The sequence below is a fragment of the Podarcis bocagei genome (genome assembly GCF_964188305.1).
Source record: "Podarcis bocagei genome assembly, chromosome: 17".
NCBI lineage: Eukaryota > Metazoa > Chordata > Lepidosauria > Squamata > Lacertidae > Podarcis > Podarcis bocagei.
This window is the reverse complement of record NC_138143.1, coordinates 19,545,617-19,569,675: the sequence shown is the minus strand read 5'-3', so window position 1 is coordinate 19,569,675 and position 24,059 is coordinate 19,545,617. Positions and strand designations below refer to the sequence as shown.

Genomic DNA, 24,059 nt, shown 5'->3' with positions numbered 1-24,059 from the left:
GATAAAACTATCATATAGGAAGATTAGGGCACAATATCACAATGATCACACGCACTCTATCACATAGGCAAATCACTATCGTAATATGAATATTTATACTTTCTCATGTGAACCGGAGATGAACCAGCACACGGGTGTCAAATAGGTTACTGAATCTTTGTTAGCCTAAACTGGAATCAGAGCAACTATAGTCACAGCTGAATCAGAACTGATCCAAAATGTTTAGTGCCTTCTCCTCTCACTGGTTTTGACTTAATGATACATGTGACATATAAAAGTTAAAGGTGATTTTTAATTCTTTGAATGTAACTTATACCTAACCTCCACCCTGATCAGCATGTTAACAACTGCAAAGGCTTTTAGCTGTCGCTTTTAATATGCACTTTGTATATTTATAATGTCTGATGTTTGGTAACTGTACCCCACTAAAAAATAAACTTCTACCCATGGCTCTCTGTTTGCAATACAATCATGTTTTATTGGAAACTCTAACCGTGGGTAAACTTGCTCTTTCGCCCTCACTTCATGTCATAAACATGATACCTGATCATATTCTAAAACTTCCTTATTGGCTGCAAGTCTATTAAGTCACATATGAACCCAAGTCAATCTTTTGCTAAAGGCATCCTGAAGTTCCTTATTTTAAACGACGTGCTTGCTAATAGGGTACAAAGGTTGAAGCCAAGTGAAGTTCACATTGTACTCTTCTTTTTTTAATCCACAAGGATACACGCAAACATGTATATGATGTTCCAGAGAAAAAATAAGAAGGTAAGTGATTGGGTAAACTGCTAGTATTATCAAACGTATAGATGTTTGTTTTATTAACAAATGTATAATAAAATACATTGTTTCACAATCCAACTATTAAGATTATAGTTTAAATATTATATTGGTTCAAAGCTGTATGAATTCACTCGATGGCTTTGCAAGAGGACATCTTTGGAAGCTTGGAAAATATTTTTCAAATGTTTCCCCTCAGTTTAAACAGGGAAGCTGCCCGTTTTATTCTTCTTAAATAACGGAGGGCCTTTAATGGAACACTTCAGAAATAAATGTTAATTCCTGAAGAATTTTACTTGATTTTAATACATATATACATGGACTAAAAGGAGGAAGTTTTCACAAGAGACACTACAACTTTTGTGTGGGTTTTGCGAGGTAACTGATATTACTTGTTTGGGTGCGCCAATGTTTCTAGATACTGCCGGCTGTGCTTTTCTCTATCTTTTGAGATTTGCAAACTTTTCCCTATAGGGAAGGGTCAAGCAGTTCGCACCAGTACAATAGATATGGCTCATGTCTTGTGTAGCCTTGATCAGTGGCGCCATTTCAGAGCTCTGGAGGGAGGATGGGCAGGAAGAAAGATTCTAAGTATCTGAAGTACTGTATAGCTATTGCAGTTTCTTTCTTTAATATTTGGTAACAGCTATAGCGATAGTATTAAGACATCTGATGAAAGAACACCAGTACTTGGATAATTTTTATTGTATTTCTACAGAACACCTCAACAGATCACAGCTATGTTGTTTTTGAAAGTATCAGAACACTAGGTGAAATAGACAAAGACAAGAGACTTTAAAAAAGACTGGGAATTGTTCATGCTGTATTTACAGAAATATTGTAAAGAAATGGACTCACTAGCAGGGTTTGAGTAAAACACTTACAATTAAGAAAACAAGAGTAAAGGTTAAGAAACAATATGGAAATTAATTAAATGTAAGAAGTAACTGGAAGAAAATTTGGTAGAAAAATGATAAGAATGTAAGAGCATTCAGCTGAAAGATGAAAAATAAGAGAAAATTTAAGCAGAAGTAGCAAATTGTCAAAGAACCAGAAGGAGAAGTTGAGGGAAGTCACGGGGTGGGGGGGGAGTTTTGTTTTATTCATTTTTTTAATATGATAAATGTGTTGAATATTAAATTGTAAATTTTAATAAAAATTTATTTTTAAAAAAGAACACTAGGTGAAATAATTTCTTGAACACTGACAGATGACAAAGGCCTGATTTCATAGCACAAACTATATATAGTTTACATTTCCATATTTTACTCAGTTCTACAAATCCTGTTGATTCACTTGGCTTTGCAATCACAACTATGATACTCTTTGTGAACTTCTTTTTCATCATCAAATTGAGCTTCAATACTATTCAAGCGATAACGTGTACCTACAGGTTCAGAATATGAAGCTTGCTTGGCTCCCGACACTGGTTGCAGCTCTCTTTTTACATCCAGTTGCTGCTTCTCAAATGGTAAGCTTCATAACCAAATCAAGCTACTACTACTTGGCTACTTTTCCTATAAAGCTGTTAACAGCTTGACCCTTTACATGTGTTCTATGAAGAAAGCCATATTGTGTTCAATGTGGTTGACTCCTATGCGTACTTAAGACTGCAGCCTAAGGCTATTTTAACTCCTCTTTTGGGGTGGGGTGGCAGAAATTATCATATTCATATAGATGATAGGACCTCCACTGCTTTGCGGGATATCTTCAGAAGGAAAGGCTTGTGGGTAAACCCTACACAAATCCGGAGTGCAGTCCCTAAGATGGTACTTCCTTCCAGCAACTCCTGCCACCAAGCTGGTGACAAACATATTGCTATGATTTCCTTTGGACCACACCAGCAAGGTCTGGTCGTCTGAGCAGTCCAGGAATACCATACACACTGCCCAGACTTGCGCCCTGGGGAGGTCACTTGGGTGCAGCTAACATGGTGATTTGATTCACCCCTGGAGGCGAACTCCATTGTCTTTCGAGACAGATGGATGTCAATAATATATATGATAGAGTATGGTATGTGACGGATCCAAAACCCACAGAATACAGTGCCTAACCAATGATATTATGATTCTCATCACCTGCAAAATACGGTAGTTATTTCATGGTACTCCCTTCTTAACACCAGGAAGAAATATTCCATGAGTTTTGTTCTGGTCCTTGTAGGCTGGTTTGGTATGTGCCTTGCATTAAGCGAGGTGGGGAAATAGATGGTCTTTTTTTAATAAAAGTTCCCTTTAGCCCTACAACTCTCTGCCAAAGCATTTATATTCAGTCCTGAATGATTCAGTTATTTCAGATTTCTATGCTGAATATTCTACTGTAGAAAAGAGTTTAACTCCAACATTTTTTATTTGAGCCCCAAGATTTCAACAAAAAAGGAGCAGGCCTGTTTTCCTACAGCCTGAACTACTTTTCAAGGTCATTTTCTTTCACATACTGATCATATAGCTGACTCTAATATGAAGGACCACAAATCTGAACAGCTGTAGCTTTATTTATGGTTACATAGTTGTTTTGTGCTGCTGCTTTTGTTTCTATATTGTTGATACACTTTCAATGTTGTTATAGGATTGTATTTTGCAATGTCACCTGTTCTGATTTTCTTTCTGAAGATTAGCCGGGCAGAATTTTCCTTTACAACAAACAATAACATCAATATATTTTAGAAAAGTTTTCATATCCCTATATATGAGAGCTTGATGAACATATTATCTGTTTTATCCTGGTAATCTTCCCCAATCTGTATTTGTAACATTTTCTCTCTCTTTGTTTAACAGGTTAAGTGCGAGGAAGCAGCAAAAAACTATACTTCTGTTCCTCCTGGCCTAGACAAAAATGTTTCTATACTAGTTCTCAGTTACAACAGCATCACTTTAAATGAAAGTGATACCACAAATCTTCAAAAGTACATGAATATTACAGAATTATACCTAAGCAACAATTCCATTTCTATTCTCCGTAATTTTACTTTTGACAAACTTTCAAAATTAGCAGTTCTAGATGTCAGCAATAATTCTATCAGTACAGTTGAACAAGCAGCATTTGCTGGTTTAAATAAACTAAATATTTTGCACCTACAGAATAACAAAATTGTGCAATTAGATTCCAGTGTGTTTGTATTGCTAAAGAGCTTGGTGGTCTTAAACCTAAAAAATAACCTTATGAGATATTTTGATGCAAAAATATCCCTTAATTTAACCAATATCACATTAATTGGAAATCCATGGAATTGTTCATGTGACCTCCTTAGTTTACAGAGTTGGCTGAAGACCACTAAAGTAACCATGGGTAAGTATTAAAAAATGTATTGGTGTTTTAATCTATATGATTTCCATTTCAGGAGGACTAAGTGTACTCCGTTGATGTATGAATTTAGCTATCCTCACATCTTTTATTTTTGAGATAAGGATTCCTTTAGACTGACAGCCAAAAATGCTAAAAGGAGTTGTCAATAAAAAGCACTAAATGTTGAGCACGTACATGAAGTTGGTATTTGAAAAGGTCATGTCTGAAAATTGCCTCTTCATCCACAGATTTTGTATAGGAAAAGAGGCGTTTGCCCTATGAACTAGAAATGTGCTAAGTAATGTGGTTTCAGAAAAAAAATAACAGTGCAATCCTATATGCACCTACTAAGAATTAATCCCGCTGAGTTCAATGCAACCTACTCCCAGCCTTAAGACTCCTATTAAACAGATGAATAGCACAGTCAAACCTGCCTGAGAGTATTACAGTATAGGTAATACTGAATACATTCATATACAGTGGTGCCTCGCAAGACGAAATTAATTCGTTCCGCAAGTTTTTTCTTCTTGCGAGTTTTTCGTCTTGCGAAGCACGGTTTCCCATAGGAATGCATTGAAAATCAATCAATGCGTTCCTATGGAAACCGCCTTCAGACCAGGTCCGGGGACAGTCTGTCCCCCGACCTCTTCTGAAGGCTGGGGGGGGACGACAAGGGCTTTTCTTCCCACCCCCAGAATTTTAAAAAACCCCGGGACAGCAGAGGACTTCTCCGCTGTCCAGGGCGATTTAAAAGCCTCTGGGAAGGCAGGCAGGGGGGACAAAGACTTTCGCCCCCCGCCAGCCTTCAGAAGAGGTCCTGGACCTCTTCTGAAGGCGGGCGGGGGGCGAAAGTCTTTGCTCCCCCCCGCCTGCCTTCAAAAGCCGTCCGGGACAGCGGAGAAATGCAGCGCGTTTCTCCGCTCTCCCGGGAAGGCAGGCAGGGGGGAGCAAAGACTTTTGCCCCCCGCCGGCCTTCAGAAGAGGTCAAGGACCTCTTCTGAAGGCCGGCGGGGGGCAAAAGTCTTTGCTCCCCCCCGCCTGCCTTCAAAAGCCGTCCGGGATAGCGGGAAGCACTTCCCTGCTATCCCGGACTGCTTTTAAAATGCTGGCGGTGGGGAGCAAAGCCTTTCGGCCCCCGCCGGCCTTCCTGGACCTCTTCTGAAGGCCGGAGGGGAGGGGAGGCTTTGCTCCCCACCGCCAGCATTTAAAAGAGGTCCCCGGAGATTTCCCTATGGGCTTTCTTCTTGCGAAGCACGCCCATAGGGAAATTCGTCTTGCGAAGCAACTCGCAAACGGAAAACCCTTTCGTCTTGTGGGTTTTCCGTCTTGCGAGGCATTCGTCTTGCGAGGTACCACTGTATTTGATGCCCAGGAATATTTTCATGGAATGAATAATTGTTGGAAATAATATATTTGCCTCTGGCAACCCTATCACACTTGACCAGGGGTGAGCAGACTTTTTCAGCAGGAGGCCGGTCCACTGTCCCTCAGACCTTGTGGGGGGGCGGGGCGGACTATATTTTGAAAAATAATAATAAATGAATTCCTATGCCCCACAAATAACCCAAAGATGTGTTTTAAATAAAAGGACACATTCTACTCATGTAAAAACATGCTGATTCCTGGACTGTCTGCGGACCGAATTTAGAAGGTGATTGGGCTGGATCTGGCTCCCGGGCTTAGTTTGCCTACCCCTGCACTAGATGGTCGCATGGATTATTTTTAAAGTTCTAAACTATACTGTCTGAAGTTGTTTTTAAAGTCAGCACAGACCAATTTTTTAAAATCTTTTTGAAATGTTTATAATTACAGAAAATGAGAACGGTACTGTGTGTATGTCTCCAAGCAGCCTGAAAGAACAACCTATCAAGACAGCAATTATAGCTGACTGTGAGAAAAGAGAGATGACGACTGAAGCAACCACCTTATCTTTCACTTCTCTTAATTCAACTAATGATAGTCTATCTCTGCATAATGGTACAAATAGAAAAGCACTAAAGTCAGGTATGTTTCAGTTTAATTTACCGGCAGCGCCCATATGGCTATAGAAGCCATGCATTTCAGAAACAATACTAAAGATAATTTGGTGCACTGATACAGAATTTAAAGCAAATGCGTATTGAATTCAAATTTAGCTGTCTGCTAAAAGTAGGGCTCCATCTGTTCATGGATAGCTTTTGATCCAGCAGAGGGATCCTGCTGGTGGAAGAACATTATTTTTGCCCAATTCCCACCCATTCTGTAGTCTTCCCACGATCCCCCTACCCTCTCCGGCACATTTTCATAGGGTGCAAAGCTCTGCAAGGTGAACGGGCAGTTGGTAAATGTTGCTCCCCTCCTCTTCTGCCATTATATCAAACCTATAACTGTGCATTCTTTTCCTTAAACATTGTTAAGAGCAGCTCCATTTCCTTTACATTTCTCAGGAAGAAGAACTTGCACAGCCTTGTGTATTTTAAGCAAAATTCAACAAGGAGCCAGTCCTTGGCTTGGTTTATAGACTCCAGTCTCTATGCTATCCTCATATAATTTAGAATATTTAGCATATATATTAATAATAATATTAGATGTATTACCAAAATAGCTTTTGAATTGTCTTTTAAAACAAGTAATATGCTGAAAGTCCAAGCTAAGAAATGCGAACCCACATTAAAGACTATTACGGATGATTGGTGGAAAGGTTGAAGGAAGCCATACCAGAAATCTGTGAAAAGGAGAATTGAATTTTCTTTTTTGTATTTTGTATTTTGTATAATGCAAACTAATAAAAATCATGCTGGGGAAAAAAGTAAAAAAAAGTAATATGCTGAAAGTTATGATGACTATATATAATTGCAATATAGCCTTTTCTAGTTTTTTATGCATAGTGGTAAATGTCAGATTAACCCAGACAGTCATGTGTCATTGGGAGCACAAAGTTCAATTTTTTTTGTTAAACTTGTTACTGGTGCAGCTAGATCTCAGCTGATCTAATTAACCTTGATGAATTCTTCCACTGATTTGGATGAATATGCCTATCTGGGGTCACTAGTCACAGACAAACAGACATAGCTAGACCTGGAATGAGGCAGGTACCTCAGCACAATGTCCATTTAACTGTACCAGTTGAATTCCCACAATTATGTTAACAACAGATGCCTTCAGGACTCTTTAACAGAGCAACTACTGAAATATGTTCAGTCAAGCGCCAAACTTTACACTGCTTTTAAAAGGCTAATAGTCAAATGTCCTAAACTTGATGTGTTGGTGTCAGAGGTGTGGGAATTGCAAACCCATAAACTTGATTCTCCAGTAGATTGAAGTGCAAAGTGACTTTTGCATATTCTCCCCCCCCCCTCAGCTCCTTTTACCTCTAAAAAGCTGATATGGAAGGTTAGGGAAGTCTGAGGAACAGTATAGGGGGTAGTACCAGGGGTTGCAGTGGGGATGGGATTTCGCAAAAATCACCTATGCCACTTCTGCCCACAGAAGCACGCAATTTGCAGAGTGGGAACCTCTGCGGGATTTAACTCACTTCTGTGAATGGAAGGAGTCTAGCTCCAACCCTTTATTTTTCTATGGGGAGAGGGAAGTTACTTGATAACTTCTGTTTCTGAAATGGTAACCTTATGAGGAAAAATGGGGTAAGAGTTGTATTTATACTAAAAAGTACTAAAACAATATTTGATTTATTTTAAGGTGTGGATGTTCATCGTCCTGGCAAAAGTTGGACCTTTCTGATTGGTGTCCTGGTTGTTGTTATCAGCATTTCACTGCTGATTGGAATGGTCATCAAATTCCCAGTATGGTACCGTTATTTGATTAGCTATAATCATAGTCGTTTGGAGGAAGATGAACCAGAGATGTTTGAAGAAACTTTCACATCTCATAACTGCGCTTTCCCACATACACCAGGTACCAATGAAGAAGAATCGGTTGTGGTTTTTGAACAATTTCATACATTTGTTCCAGAAGAAGATGGATTTATTGAAGACAAATATATTGATACATGAAAAGTTACTATGAATGTTGCAGTCTGAATCTCTCTGCCCCATTCTGAAATATGTGCAAAGGGCTGTCATATCTGTAGCTTTATAAAGCAATGGGCTAAAAAACCCAAACTGTTGCTGCTTGTGATTAATCAAAATATGCACTATTTAATCTTGTCATCATTACAGAAAACCACTATTGGTGAAATGGTGTTGGAGGATCAAAGGTTTTTTTGTATGTAAATCAGGGCATTTTGTTTGGGTACCTGAAAGAGAAATATAGCCCTATACAGTCGTATCTTGGCTCCCAAACGCCTTGGGACTTGAACGTTCCGGCTCCCGAATGATCAAAAACCGGAAGTGAGTGTTCCAGTTTTCGAACATTTTTTTGGAAGCCGAATGTCAGGTGCGGCTTCTGCTATTGTTTCTGGTGCACCTGCACAATCGGAAACCAACTGGAAGCTGTGCCTTGGTTTTCAAATGTTTCAGAAGTCAGACGGACTTCCAGAACGAATTCTGTTTGACTTCTGAAGAACGGCTGTATATTTAAAAACAGGCAAAACAAGGGTCTGGCATGCTAAGGAAGTCATTACACAAATTATTAAGGAGGCATCCCCTGGAGTTTAGAGTCTGACCATCAATGAAGAAGAAATAACATCTTCTGTGTCTGAACATCCAGAAATATGTTATTAATTAAAATAATTATAATTAACAGAAACTGAGTTTCGCTTTTGTTGTACTACACAACTATGACCGATGTAAGATAAATAAAATAAATAAAAATGCTTGTTTGCACTTTTAAATGAACAAAAAATCAGAAAAACAGGTTGATGCCATGGGTACCCTTCTGGAGTGGCTGTCTGCATTAGGGGTGGGTGGCACCGCTCAGTGCTGGTTTTAGTCCTACTTGGATGGTTGATTGATTGATTTGATTTATTACGGCCATTGGCCCATATCTAAAACAATACATCAAAATTTATCCATAAACAAACAATTTAAACAGTTCCAAGTTAAAACACCCATATAAAACCAATTTTACTTCAATTAAGTAAACACTATATACAATAGCTCCCTCTATGTCAACCGCAATTCAAATCCCTCGGATTTTGGGGGATATGCGTCTTAGTTCTGGCACTTATTGATGGTTCTTAAGTTTGGCTAAGCTGTCAGAGTCATACAGTGATCCATTTCTCCTCTTATGAAATAAGACATTAATCAACTATCTAGCGACTGCAAGGGATCTACTTGAGTCTTTGTCGTTTAATAAGTATATTATTTGGGCTTCCTGAGGTCTGTCAGCAATTCTCGATAAATATGGGGCCAGAAACTTGGACCGTGAAGCCGAATGTAATGGACAACAGAAGATTATATGATATAACGATTCTATAGATCCACTTTTACAGTCACAGAGGAGTGAGATCTGTCCGTTGGAGAGTCTGTTACCCAACACATTTGATGGGAAAACATTGAATCTAGCCTTTATAAAGGCATACCTGTGCATCACCACAGATAAGGTAGTTAAATAAGATGGAAGTTTCGTTGGTGGTGTTAAGCCAAGGTTTATCGGCGAACAGGTGCCACCACCTGTCGCAATATTAAATTGTAAATTGATCTCCTCTAATTTGTGAGTTATAATTCTCTTGGCAGAAATTAAATCCATTTTTAGTAGTTCAGATGGAGATAGTCCTAAGGACACAAGTTTCCCATGTATTATTTTTGCCCAAGGGCTAGGGAAGTCATCTCTCCAGAGACACTGTATCAAGTGGAGATTTGGGAGCTTATGCCATAATGCCAACCAGTAACAGAGGATGCATTTCCATAGTGTGGTTTCTAGAGATGTCACATTTAGTTCGAGTCGTATAGCAGTATTGCCTACACACCTGGGTAATTTTAGCAACCTTCTTAGCAGTTGGTTTTGGATTACCTCCAATTGGGTTAGATTAACAAAGGACCCCCATATTGGGATTGCATATGCTATTGTTGAAATCACCTTTGCCTTGAAAACTTTTAACACTGATGGAATATGGAAAGCCCCATCTGAAAAGAAAAAACGCAGTAGCGCAAAGGAAAGGGCGTTAGCTCTATTTAATACAAATGCAAGATGGACCTTCCAGCCCATGTTGTGTTGGAGAAGGACTCCCAAGTATTGAAATTTGAAAACTTGGTCTATGGCTTTCCTGTCTATTCTCCAATTATAGGTTTTTCGACTCTTGGTGAAAATTAGGACTTTGGACTTTGCGTGATTAATTGTAAGAAAATTTGATTTGCAGTAAGCATCAAAAATTTTTAAGGCCCTCCTAAGGCCAACTCTTGAAAAAGATAGGATCACTGTGTTGTCTGCGTAGAGTAGAAGGGGGCAACGATATTGGGCAAGACGGGGGGCGTGGATCGTTTCTTGAGAATCTATCAGAGGCACCCTCATATCGCTTATAAATAGATTAAAAAGGGTCGGAGCAAGGATACATCCTTGACGAACACCTCTATTGATGGTTACTGGATTTGAGAGGTCGCCTGCCGGAGTGATTCTCACCCTAGCGGCCGATCCATCATGCAGTTTAGTTATTAGCCACAAAAGTCTTTTGTCTATTCCCCATCGTGCTAGTTTTCCCCAAAGTAGTCCTCTGGGGATGCTGTCAAAAGCGGCTTTTAAATCAATAAAGGCCGCACAAAGTTGGCCTCTATTTGGGGCGGAATATTTCTGGGCAAGGTGGTATAAAACTAAGACATGATCGACCGCTGACTGATGCGCTCTAAAACCAGCCTGTTCAGGCCCAATCAGGTTGTTCTCTTCGGCCCACTTAGTAAGCTTAGTTAACAAGAACTGTGCATATATTTTCTGGTTGTTTCCAGAGGGTGATGTTTGAGGAGTGTTCTTTGGCCCCGTGGAGCCTTCAATTTGGGGTTCCTCGGGGTTCAATGTTAAATGAAATCTTTTATCCTATATGCTACTTCTGGGGTTTGTGATGGTGAGCTGAATTTTTATTTATTTAAAGCTGACTTGTTTTGTTGTACATTTTACCCCTTATGCTGTTTAACATCTACATGAAATCACTGAGTAGGGTCATCTGGAAGTCTGGAATCTGTCGTCAGCAATATGCTGCTGACACACAGCTGTACTTCTCCTTTGCATGTGTTGGTGTGGATGCCCTGGACTATTGTCTTGCCCCAGCAATAGTCCGGACAAGAGCTAATAAACAGAAGCTCAATCTAGATAAGACTGAGACACTGTTAGTGCGGGTTCCCTAGACTGGATGGCTGGGACGTTGCCTGCTCTTGATGGGGTTACACTTCCTCTGAAGGTGCGCGTATGTAGCTTGGGAGTACTCCTGGATCCTTTGCTATCGCTTGAGATTCAAGTTGCCTCTGTGGCACCGAGTGTCTTTTGTGATTGCCTGGGACTCGGAACCGGAGGAGTCTCAATCTGCACTGGATCCTCTGCCTCAGGCGGCATCTGAACCGAGTCTGGGGCCTGATTCTGAAGAGCCCCAGTCTGCACAGGTTCCCCTGCAACAAGCACCAGCTGGGCTGAGTTAGGGGCCTGAGCCTGCCCTGGCTCCTGTTGCGGGGATTACCTTATTGCCCTCTGCTGGGCCATCACTTAAAGCTGCTCCACTACCAGTTGGGTCAGGAGCGGCTGAGGCGGCCTCTGGGTCTAAGTAACGCACTGACATCTTCCGACCTGCAGAGATTGAGGTCTGAGAGAAGGAGAGACCCAAGTAATCACAGGAGGAGTGTTAGCTTTTGGGCAAGACAGGGAGGTGAGTCACCGGGGATCAGGACCACTCATAACCCTGTCAGAGATAAAAGACTGCTGGACCCCGCCCCAGGTTGTGGGAGCAACATTGCTGCTTGCTGGAACCTGCCTGTTACCCTGTGCCTGACCTAGTCCGGTTTCCTGCCTTGGCTCTTTTGGACTGACTCCTTGCGGAATCCTTGGATCCGGGACTGGACCTGGAACGCATTGCTCAGGTTAACCCCCGGGCCCAGCACACCTTCCATCAACTTCAACTGGTGGCCCAGCTGTGCCCTTATCTAAACAGGGATAGCCTAACTTCTGTTGTCTATGCTCTGATAGCATCTAGTTTAGATTACTGTAAAACATTACACGTGGTGGCCACATTGAGAAACTTCAGCTGGTGCAGAATTTGGCAGTCGGGTTGCTCAGTGGGGCAAGACAGTTTGAGAATACAAAGCCAATCCTGGCCCGCCTACCAATTAGTTTCTGGGCCCAATTCAAAGTGCTGGTTTTGATCTCTAAAGCCTTAAAAGCAGCAGCTAGACTGGTGACTGGGAGTGGCTGCCGAGACCATATAACACCGGTCCTGAAAGAACTACATTGGCTCCCAGTACGTTTCCTAGCACAATTCAAAGTGTTTGTGATGACGTTTAAAGCCCTAAACAGCCTCGGCCCAGTACACCTGAAGGAGCGTCTCCACCCCCATTGTTCAGCCCAGACACTGAGGTCTTCCTCCGAGGGCCTTCTGGCAGTTCCCTCACTGCGATAAGTGGTTACAGAGAATCAGGCAGAGGGCCTTCGTGGTAGTGTCTCCTGTTCCTTTTTAACCAGGCCTTTGGTTGATCTGATTGACATCCTATGCCCTTTTAAAATGTGGCTCTTTTTGGGAGGGGAGGGATGTTATTGGGGTTTTTAAATTTTGATTATATATACTGTGGTTTTTCTGTTGATCTTTTCTGTGAACCAACCCGAGACCTCCAAGTATAGGGCGGTATATAAATTCAGTAATAATTATAATCTAAAGTGTGAAAGGTCAGCACACACCTGCTACTGCCTGAGTACAAAGACCGGACAAGTGTCAGGGGTCTATGAATGGCATTTTAACACAATACAGAACATTTCTATGCATTTGTTTATTTTCCAGTTTCGTTTTTAAAAATGCATATACTTACGCTTGTCTTTCTGTAAAAATGATGTCTATGCCTTGAGCTTCACGGTCATTTTGAGCCTTCAACTATTAAAAAGACACAGCCACCAACAGCATGAGAATAGCTCTGCTATATCTACAGCAAATAAATTTCCCGTTTCTACAGCCAATGTCTTTAATTCAACTGAATTTGCTATTATAGCTTATACACCATAGATCAGTCTTAAAATAATTTTCAAGAAATACAACATGATCCTAAAAATATGTTTGAGACATGGAACACAAATCAGAATTAAGGGCAGTTTCAAATGCACCAGTACGTTTCCGAGCACAATTCAAAGTGTTGGTGCTGACCTTTAAAGCCCTAAACGGCCTCGGTCCAGTATACCTGAAGGAGCGTCTCCACCTCCATCGTTCTACCCGGACACTGAGGTCCAGCACCGAGGGCCTTCTGGCGGTTCCCTCACTGCGAGAAGCCAAGTTACGGGGAACCAGGCAGAGGGCCTTCTCGGTAGTGGTGCCCTCCCTGTGGAACGCCCTCCCACCAGATGTCAAAGAGAACAACAACTACCAGACTTTTAGAAGACATCTGAAGGCAGCCCTGTTTAGGGAAGCTTTTAATGTTTGATGTATCATAGTATTTTAATATTCTTTTGGAAGCCGCCCAGAGTGGCTGGGGAAACCCAGCCAGATGGGCGGGGTATAAATAATAAATTATTATTATTATTATTATTATTATTATTACTAATTTACATGCATAATGGTTGGACTGTGTCTATAGGTAAAAGGTTTATATAGCTCAGGGGCAGCTTTGGTGCTGCAACTGCTGCAGCTGCTGCAGAACTACAAACTCCCATTAGCCTCAGCAAGACTGTCAGTAGAGAGAGATGATAGGATTTGAAGTTCAGAAACATATGGCAGGCTAAAGGTTCCCCACACCTGGCATAGCTGAATGAAGTATCAGATCTCCACATTAATTTAATTTACTTATTTTTACTTTTACTTATTTTACTTAATTAATTTACTTATTTTTATTTATTTGATTTCTATCCCACCTTTTAACAGGTTCTCAGAGCAGCCAACAAAAAATAAAACAAACTTTAAAACGATAACACTAAAACATTACAAAGTAAAAGAGCACTTTAAAAGCAGTCAGCAGAATTAAAAACACCGAACACCACAACAGCAATTTTCAGAGGATTGAACGACCCGGGGAAATAAAAAGATCCTTGCCAGGTACTGCGCTGTAATGACAGTAAGGTATGTCACAGGCAAATTTGAAGTTACAGATGCTGACTGCAACAGATGAAGTTGCAAGCACAAGCAATTTCAAATAAATTGCAAGCATCTCAGTGATAAGATGTTTTGCAGGAAGGGGTCTTTTGGAGGGTGGGGATGGCAGTTTAAAACCAGCTCTTGCTCCCCTCCCAAACAGCTGATCAGTAACATTTCCATGTGCTAGTATCAACTACTCATTTCACTGGTAAAAAACACACACTTATGTTCCGTTTGAACTACCATTTAATTGGAAATTTAAATTGTGTAGGTCTTTTCTATTGTGATCCAATGTTTGGAAGAATTGTGGCTTTTTATATTTCCTTCTATTAACTAAGATGCTACTTTGAAATGTCACTCTGCATATGTATTTGGGTCAACAGTATATGCAGTTACACTCATCCTGAGAACCAATTACAATTGTTTTCAAACATTTTCCAGCAGCTACTGAGCATCACTGGTTAGCAGCAGTCCAAGTTGAACAATAACCAAATCAGGCAAAACTAATACTGTTACAAAACAATGTTAATACTCACCAGGTTATAGTCATTCATTACTTCCTCCATATCGGTATTGGTATTAAGTTTATCCACCAGCTAAAACAACACAGAAACCCAATTAATTGCTAGTTTTATTCCCAATAGGTATACAATTGCAATTCAAAATTAGATCCAGTATTTTCAATGTATATATATATATATATATATATATATATATGCTTTCGTAGATTTTCACGGGTACAGGAATGCAGGTTTTGGTGTCTTCGGGTGTCTTCCCGTGTAAGAGTTGGGGTGTCTAGGCGACGTTTCGACGAGGTCTCACTCGTCATCTTCAGGCTGGTGCTTTCGGCTTCTTGTTACTGGAACAGAGCAGGATCTCAGTGTTTGAGTTCCTATAAATACTGTTGAGGGGGTGTGGTGTATGGCCTCCAACGTTCTGGGCAGAGAGGAAGTTCCCAGGTTAGTGTGTCTTTTCTTCTTTTGTTCATTAATTACTTGAGGGATATCTTGAGTGATTTCTTGAGTGATATTCTGAGTACCACTTAGGAGGGTCATTAGGTGTGGATGAGTTGCTAAAGCTTTCGTGTCTTGACCTCTTGACCTTGTGAAGAGTTTTTTCTGAGAAGATGGCTGTACTGCACTTAGTTGTGCTCTGGCTTGGCTTCGTGTATAGGGGCGAGCTGTGGTTTTGTGCCCTGTGCCAGCCAGATCTGTGTAGGGATTGCAGGGGGGTGCAGCATCCGGAGGTGCCACTATGGTTTGGCTACTGGATGGTGTCTGTAATTTATCTGTGGAGAGGGTCTGGGTTTGGGTCTGGTGTGGTTGATTGGAGATGGCGTTCTGTGTGCCTCTGGTTCTGGTGTCGGTTTTTGTGGGGAGGGCTATTTTCCAGATGTCTGGCAGGCGGGACGTATCGTCACGCTTGTTCATGTTGTGAGGGTGTTTCTCTATCTCGATGGCTTCCATGATTATTCTCTTGTGGTGGTGTTCCATGTTAAAGAGCAATTTGGAATCTGAAAAATTAATTTCGTGTCCTGTTTCTTTCATGTGTTGGTAAAGAGAGGAAGTTTTTTCTTCTTTTTTGACGGCATTCTTGTGTTCTGCGATACGTGCATTTATTCGTCTGTTTGTTTGTCCAATGTACGTGGCTGGGCAGACTTTGCAGGGTATTTCATAGACCCCTTGGTTTTCTAGCTGGATTTTATCTTTGGGGTTTCTGAGGATATTGGCTATTTTTTGGTTGGTGCAAAAGGCTGTTTTGATATTGTGTTTATGGAGGATTTTGCTAATTTTATCTGTAGTGCCCTTGATATAAGGAAGGAGGGCCATGCCATTGTTTTCTTCTGTGTCTTGGTTTTTGGGGGGTGTTTCTTTTTGGATTAGCTTCGTAACCCTGTTTTGCTGGTATCCGTTGGCGATTAACACATTTGAAAGATTCTGTAACTCAGTTGTCAAGTGGTCTTTGTCAGCCAGGCGTTTGGTTCTGGAGATGAGAGTCTTGGCTACGGAGTTTATTTGTGCAGGGTGGTGGTGTGATTGTGCATGTAAGTAGCGGTTGGTGTGTGTTTTTTTCCGGTAGATAGTGTGTCCTAGGGAGCCATCAGGTTTTTTGTAGATTAGGACGTCAAGGAAGGGAAGTTGGTTGTTGGCTTCTATTTCCATAGTGAATTGTATTTTGGGGTGTAGGCTGTTGAGATGTGTGAGGAAGCTATCTAGTTTTTCCTTCCCGTGTGGCCAAATTACAAAGGTGTCGTCAACATATCTGAGCCAAACTTTGGCTCAGATATGTTGACGACACCTTTGTAATTTGGCCACACGGGAAGGAAAAACTAGATAGCTTCCTCACACATCTCAACAGCCTACACCCCAAAATACAATTCACTATGGAAATAGAAGCCAACAACCAACTTCCCTTCCTTGACGTCCTAATCTACAAAAAACCTGATGGCTCCCTAGGACACACTATCTACCGGAAAAAAACACACACCAACCGCTACTTACATGCACAATCACACCACCACCCTGCACAAATAAACTCCGTAGCCAAGACTCTCATCTCCAGAACCAAACGCCTGGCTGACAAAGACCACTTGACAACTGAGTTACAGAATCTTTCAAATGTGTTAATCGCCAACGGATACCAGCAAAACAGGGTTACGAAGCTAATCCAAAAAGAAACACCCCCCAAAAACCAAGACACAGAAGAAAACAATGGCATGGCCCTCCTTCCTTATATCAAGGGCACTACAGATAAAATTAGCAAAATCCTCCATAAACACAATATCAAAACAGCCTTTTGCACCAACCAAAAAATAGCCAATATCCTCAGAAACCCCAAAGATAAAATCCAGCTAGAAAACCAAGGGGTCTATGAAATACCCTGCAAAGTCTGCCCAGCCACGTACATTGGACAAACAAACAGACGAATAAATGCACGTATCGCAGAACACAAGAATGCCGTCAAAAAAGAAGAAAAAACTTCCTCTCTTTACCAACACATGAAAGAAACAGGACACGAAATTAATTTTTCAGATTCCAAATTGCTCTTTAACATGGAACACCACCACAAGAGAATAATCATGGAAGCCATCGAGATAGAGAAACACCCTCACAACATGAACAAGCGTGACGATACGTCCCGCCTGCCAGACATCTGGAAAATAGCCCTCCCCACAAAAACCGACACCAGAACCAGAGGCACACAGAACGCCATCTCCAATCAACCACACCAGACCCAAACCCAGACCCTCTCCACAGATAAATTACAGACACCATCCAGTAGCCAAACCATAGTGGCACCTCCGGATGCTGCACCCCCCTGCAATCCCTACACAGATCTGGCTGGCACAGGGCACAAAACCACAGCTCGCCCCTATACACGAAGCCAAGCCAGAGCACAACTAAGTGCAGTACAGCCATCTTCTCAGAAAAAACTCTTCACAAGGTCAAGAGGTCAAGACACGAAAGCTTTAGCAACTAATCCACACCTAATGACCCTCCTAAGTGGTACTCAGAATATCACTCAAGAAATCACTCAAGATATCCCTCAAGTAATTAATGAACAAAAGAAGAAAAGACACACTAACCTGGGAACTTCCTCTCTGCCCAGAACGTTGGAGGCCATACACCACACCCCCTCAACAGTATTTATAGGAACTCAAACACTGAGATCCTGCTCTGTTCCAGTAACAAGAAGCCGAAAGCACCAGCCTGAAGATGACGAGTGAGACCTCGTCGAAACGTCGCCTAGACACCCCAACTCTTACACGGGAAGACACCCGAAGACACCAAAACCTGCATATATATATATATATATATGCAATATAAACAATAACATACCATATTGTAATCAGCTAGTTGGCCTTGAAACTCTTTGATCTCACTAGCTAAAGACTCTGCCCTAAGAGAACAGGAAAAGAATAGTTACTATACAACATAGCTTATGTGATAAAATGTAATCAAAGCAAGTCTCAAGTTTTAACATACAGTAAGCCTGCAACTTACATGTATTTAACTTGCATGCATGAAGCTTTCTGTGCTGGGCAAATAAATAAATGGGGGCAGACATCCAGGAAAAAAGACTTTGGCAATCCCACCTGCCATTGAACCCAATGTGTTCTGACGACAGTCGTACCTTGTTTTGCGACTGGGATCTGTTCCGGAGCCCCGGACACTAGACAAAAATGATGCACGACAAAGTGCCACTCTGTGCATGCACGTGGAACCGTTTGTGCTTTTGCTCATGCACGAAGTGCAATTTAGTTCTTCTGTGCATGTGACAAACCTGGAAGTAACCTGTTCTTGTACTTCTGGGTTTGCCACAGACATTCAACAAAATGTACGCTTGACGAGGCAGACTCAAACGAGGTACCACTGTATATGTAATTTTGACTTTAGGCATGATCCTTGGAACGTAAACCCTACATAAGTTGGAAGCTTGCTGTTTCCAATCCAAATTTACTTGTGTACATGATTCCACTGACTTTAATTAACACAAAAGTTTTTAAAGACCCTCAGGGTCCCTTCCAACTCTACAATACTATGACAATAAATGTAATCTATCTCACCTTTTTTCATAAGATAGGTAGACAGAATTCTCCTGGTTATACATGTCAATTTCTTTCTGAAGCTTGTTAATTTCTGCGGTGAGTTCATTTATTTTGCTCCTGTAGGAAAAAAATAGTTCTTATGTTAAGTATAACTTAGGCCTGTCAGAGGTCATCTGCCACATAAATATGGTTTTGGACACCTCTTCAGATTTGCACGTGTCGGTGATTTATTGAATTATGCACCAGTCCTTTGGAACCTGACAGAGGGACAATTTAACTGGCTTCTAAGGTCACCTATGGTGGATAAATGTCTAGTTCATCAGTACTGGATAAATGTCTAGTTCATCAGTCCCTAATCCTACAGTGGGCAGAGAACATGACTCAGCTGGCAGCATATGAGGTGATCTTCCATAAACACGAGAAAGATGGTGAATTCCTTGATATCTGGACTCTTGACACAAATCTATTTGCTCAAATGGGTTGGTTTGGACTACCAGACATTCCCCCCCCCCCCCGCGCCTCATCAGTTGTACACAGAGAACACGTCTTGATGAATTACAATTTTCTTTGCATTGTATGACTGTCTTCGTTTTTGTTTCTTCAATCCAATCAAAAGCTATTAATAAAAAGGGTGTCTGGTTTAATCTTTATGGCCCAGTGCAGCCTAGTCAATTTATACAATACATTTCTAAAGGCCCACATAATGCTAAAACTCTGCTCAGTATCTAGTGGTTTTTTTGGAAGGTCACGCTGGGAAGAGAGTGAGGAGGCAAGAGGACTACCCCAAAGATGACGGGTGTAAGTTCTGTGCACTACATATGCTACTTTATCCTTTAGGTGGGCTCCTCAAGGTAGAGTTTGTTTAGGAGCCTTCAGATGCTGAATCCAATTTTAAAAATAGCTACATAGTGATCAGTATAGTTGTTTTCTACAACAGATTGGTTTTTTGTAAGGGGGGTGCAAGGGAGGAGGTGGGAACCCCAACGCACAAGTGGAAGTCCTTGTGTGGGCTTTTGCTAACGGACTCATTAGCTGAAGCCAACCCTAATATTTTAGAGTTGTGTTTATACTTGACCTGCTATTGACAACTTGCCAGTTAAGTATTAATCTGTTAAGTGACCTGACCATTCCTTTGGTCAGCACTTCTGAAGGTAGAAAGTTCCACACAAATCTCTTTCACCTCAACTTCAAAAAGTATTTTTAACCCTATGCTGATTCCGAGTCAGATTGTGTGGAGCACAGCTGGGTGACTAGAAGCAGTGAGGTTCCCAGTAAAGCAAAGAAAGTCAGTTGGACATTGGTCACAAGTATCTACTCCAGCAAACAGGAAATAATTGGAAGGAAAGGCCTGCATTTGGTACAGACAAACAGTAGGGAAGGCAGTGGGATAAGACAAGCATGAAACAAAACATAGGCCAGTCCTCTATACCTGTGCTGAGAGCAAGAAAAATGGGCTGGCTGGACTATGAAAGGAGGAAGAGCTACTGCTAAGGAGCCATGAGCTAAGAAACCTCTATCGTCCCTGCCAAACACTGCAAGCTAGGCAAGATCAAGCTGACAGCCAATTAATTACTGCCAATAAGGCAGTAGCTCTTGACACAATCATATAAAAACAGCACAAACACTGGAGACAAATAACTGCCACATACCTGAGCACTCCCAGGTAATAGGATTTATCCATAATTTGTCTCTGTGGACCTAACAAATAACAAGTGTCAAATTATTACCCGACACCACAGTACAATGAGAAACAATTGTATTACTAAAGAATCCAGTGGTTGTTTTCATGCAAGGTGGTAAAATCACCATAAAGAGACAGAGAGAGGCTTAAATAAATAAATAAATAAATCCTCTGTAAATAATGCAATGTACATATTCTCTTAAATAATCCATGATGTAATGCCATATGCTCTGAACAGTATAGGACCTGTCTAGGTTTAAAGCTTCTGGTGCTATTCCAGCTTTCCAAGTTCCACCTGAGATTTCACAGATGCTGGCTCAGTTCTGCCCTTACGTCAGGATGGAGCTTTGATTAAAAAAAATTGCTTTGCCTTGTCCTAAGTTCTGACACATTTCATGTCTCTATGAGGCCAAAACCACTGTAAAGTGTATTGCTGTTTCCCCTTATAATCACAGGCACAAGACTAACTTATTCAATGTTTGTATGCCTTCATATCTTAAAATACCTTTCATTCCAGTTTTCATTCCACTCAGCCCTTGCTGCGTCACTGGACGGTCTGCAACCTTAATCTGGGAGGACAAAACCACACCAGTACCTATGGATCCACCACGTGTACCAGGTCTTGATGTTCCTGGAGGGATCTAACACCGAAAACAGAATCGGTAGAAAAAATAATGAATGCAGTCATTCTGAGGATCAGAAAACTAGTCTATCTACTTATCAATAAGCTGGCCGAGGTCTTAAGATTTAAACGAAACCAAATGACATGGCACACACATTTTTTGTTACATTTATATGCCACCTTTCTTCCTAGGAGCTTGAGGTGGTGACAGTCCTCCTTCCCATTTTATCCTCACAATAACCCTGTGAGGTAGGCTAGACTGAGAGTGCATGAGTGGCCCAAGGTCAGCCAGTAAAGTTTCATAGCTGACTGAGGATCTGAACCCTGGTCTCAAAGGTTCTAATTTAACAGCTTCACCCTAAAGACTCTCATATACCTAATATGACCCATAAACTTTTTGTAAAGTAAAAGCAGCTTCAAGAAGGAGGTGATTTTGAAACCCTGAAAAGGGATAAAGTGGCTGGTGCTGGAGAAAGAGTAACCCTTCTGCTCCGCTGCAATTCACTACCACTAACCATAAGGATTCTATCACACATGTCCAATCCACTGTTGTAGCAATTAATAACAAGATAAAGCTATCAATAAGCACGTCGAGCACCCAAACACAGAAGCCCTGCCTACAAGCTTATAAACTAAAAGGAAAAGGAACGGGAGTGTGAGCCACAAAAAGCAGTGGAGATAAATAGGAAAATAAAATGCCAAAAACCTGTGAGAATAGACTGGTTTTTAGCTGCTACTTTTAGATGATAAAATCCTTGGAGCAGACACCCATCTCTTTGTGTTACACAATCCCTCATGTTAAACAATATCCACAAGGTGTGTATATTATGATGTCCGGAGACAATAACAAAGTACCGTATTTTTCGCTCTATAACACGCACCCGACCATAACACACACGTAGTTTTTAGAGGAGACTCCGTAGGCATGCCACCCGTAGGCATTCCCTCCATAACATGCACAGACATTTCCCCTTACTTTCTAGGCGGAAAAAAGTGAGTGTTATGGTGCAAAAAATACGGTAATCTGCACTGGAGAGAAAAGGCTCTAGCTTAGGAATCAGAAAATGAAGATAAACTCTTCAATGAAACTGTATCACTTGTCAAACAGAGTAGGTTTTAAAAAAGATTTATTTTAACTTACTCCTCCTCCAAGTAGAGTTGCGGATGGAGGCCGTAGTGAGGATGAGGGAGGTCTGGCTCCCAGGCCTAGTCCTGCTCTTGAAGACGGGCGGGCTGTAGGAGGCTTGTGATTACTTGCCATTTTTTCCTCTTTTCTTCAAATTTCTCTTTAGAAACAAACATATATTACATACTAGAATCCTCTAAATGTGTATTCTGTATTACGTTACATACTAGAATCCTCTAAATGTGTACTCTGTATTAAAAGAGAACTTTTAAGTCATGGATAAAGAAAAATATTTTAAATAAAACAAGAATTTTCTTTAGCTTTTTAATTGGAATCATAATGCCATATATGCAGAGTAAATATGCCCATTAGAACAGCTATCTTCAACACAGTAACTAGGGAATCAAATGCGTGTTTAGAATTAGGTCTTCAGTAGGAGGTAGGACTAAAAATAAAATAAAATAAAATGCATATGTACCACCATCATTATTTAGAAGCCAGCCCTGTCCAGTAGCCAGAAGATCAAAATACAATTTATCTGCCTGCAGTCCTTGAGCATGGACTGTAAGCTCATGGTGAACCAAGCCTGCTAAAACTATGGGTGTTGTGACCTAGTCAATATTTGGGTGAGAGATCATCTATGAATCATTTCACGATGGAGCAAAGTCTAAAGAACTTTGACGTATGTGGTTGAGATTAAGAAAATAAAAGACATGAATCTGGGATAGGTCAGTTGGTAGAGCTTGAAACCCTTAATCTCAGGGTCACGAGTTCAAACCGCACCAAAGATTCTAGCACTGCAAGGGGTTGGACTGGATGACCCTTGTGACCCCTTCCAACTCTGCAGTTCTGTGATTACATATATGAAATTACAATAGGGGGTGAAACCACGAAACACAGTATCTTAAACACAACACTAGCAATTGATGAAAAGATACAAATCACTGTTTCATGGGTATAGCCAGGATTTTTGTTGGGGGGAGGCTTTTTTGGGGGGGGCAGAACCTCAGTTAAGTATTTTTATTGATGAGTGGTAGCTCCCCCCCGACACTATTTCGACAGAAACATGTTGTGGGTATCTGTAATACAGGCATGATGAGATTGCAAAACCTCTGTAAAGCAAACCTGATGTTGTGTTTTATTTTTTATTAATCCAGAAATGGCCCAACAACATACTAAGGGCAGCTCGGTCCCTTACTCCCCAGAAACCTTAACAAACCTTAGCTCATCCCCCTGTAAAAGAAAAACTTCCTGGATGAGGGCTGAGTTACTGGGCGCTTGTTTTTTTGCACTTTGCGACGACGCGTGTCGCGAAGGAAAGCGTTCACACGTGACGCCCACCACCCTCAGCCTTAAATTCCATGCACCATTTCCCCGCCTCCTTCTGAGTGACGCGGGGACTTGGGCCCATCGTAGGAGGGGAAGGGGCTGAGGCATGTCACGTACGGGGGTCGTGAGGGTCGGCTCCAACCTGCGCGGCTCCTCTTACCTGACCCTTTCCCGCGCGCACGCGCAGTGGGCTAACGAGACCCGTTAATTTAACGGTTGCCTCCCATCCACGAACTCCTCTCCGCGCGCGCGACGGCAAGCCGTAACCTAGCAACCGCGCCAGCCAACCCCCAGCGCCGCTCCCTCCGCGCAGTCGCTCTGGAGCCAAGCCGAGCGCGGCTTCTTCCTCTTCCCTCACGCTCCCGTATTCCATCGCGAGATTTACGCGAAGCTTCCGCCTCACACCCTCCCACTTTGACGCATGCGCAGAAGAAAGAGTCTTGTGCGCGTGCGTGCCACTCCATTCCCCCCCCCCATGGTACTTGGAATCAAATAAGTGTTAAGAGTTGGGTACGGTTAGTATGGCAAAATAGAGTGTGTGTGTATGTGTGTGTGTGT

General features: G+C 41.6%; 2 protein-coding genes across 7 annotated transcripts in view; one reads left to right on the top strand and one right to left on the bottom strand.

Moving 5' to 3' along the window:
* The window catches only part of IFT74 (intraflagellar transport 74), a 247,745-nt gene that overhangs the window by 32,732 nt on the left and 190,954 nt on the right, over window positions 1-24,059 (bottom strand). The window contains exons 1-8 of one of the 6 annotated variants that reach the window (XM_081176542.1): window positions 23,619-23,841; window positions 22,188-22,332; window positions 20,930-21,065; window positions 20,393-20,441; window positions 18,762-18,860; window positions 18,034-18,094; window positions 14,731-14,790; window positions 12,945-13,006 (exon numbers count right to left, since the gene is read on the bottom strand). In XM_081176542.1, the coding sequence (XP_081032668.1) occupies window positions 12,945-13,006; window positions 14,731-14,790; window positions 18,034-18,094; window positions 18,762-18,860; window positions 20,393-20,441; window positions 20,930-21,065; window positions 22,188-22,307 (587 nt within the window). In that variant the 5' untranslated portion in view covers window positions 22,308-22,332; window positions 23,619-23,841. Of the gene's footprint in view, window positions 1-12,944; window positions 13,007-14,730; window positions 14,791-18,033; window positions 18,095-18,761; window positions 18,861-20,392; window positions 20,442-20,929; window positions 21,066-22,187; window positions 22,382-23,539; window positions 23,561-23,618; window positions 23,842-24,059 lie in introns of those variants that run through there. The other 5 variants (XM_081176541.1, XM_081176540.1, XM_081176544.1 and 2 more) reach the window with 5 other exon arrangements.
* LRRC19 (leucine rich repeat containing 19) lies at window positions 651-8,755 on the top strand. Its single transcript, XM_081176792.1, has 5 exons — window positions 651-771; window positions 2,177-2,254; window positions 3,561-4,071; window positions 5,881-6,072; window positions 7,747-8,755. Exons 1-5 carry the CDS (start codon window positions 739-741, stop codon window positions 8,058-8,060), a joined length of 1,128 nt encoding a protein of 375 aa, XP_081032918.1. The 5' UTR covers window positions 651-738; the 3' UTR covers window positions 8,061-8,755.

Coding starts and splice junctions, on each gene's coding strand:
- LRRC19 (XM_081176792.1), top strand. CDS start 739: ATGTATATGATGTTCCAGAGAAAAAATAAGAAG. Junction 2,255..3,560: donor CAGTTGCTGCTTCTCAAATG/GTAAGCTTCATA, acceptor TTTGTTTAACAG/GTTAAGTGCGAGGAAGCAGC. Junction 4,072..5,880: donor GACCACTAAAGTAACCATGG/GTAAGTATTAAA, acceptor TTATAATTACAG/AAAATGAGAACGGTACTGTG.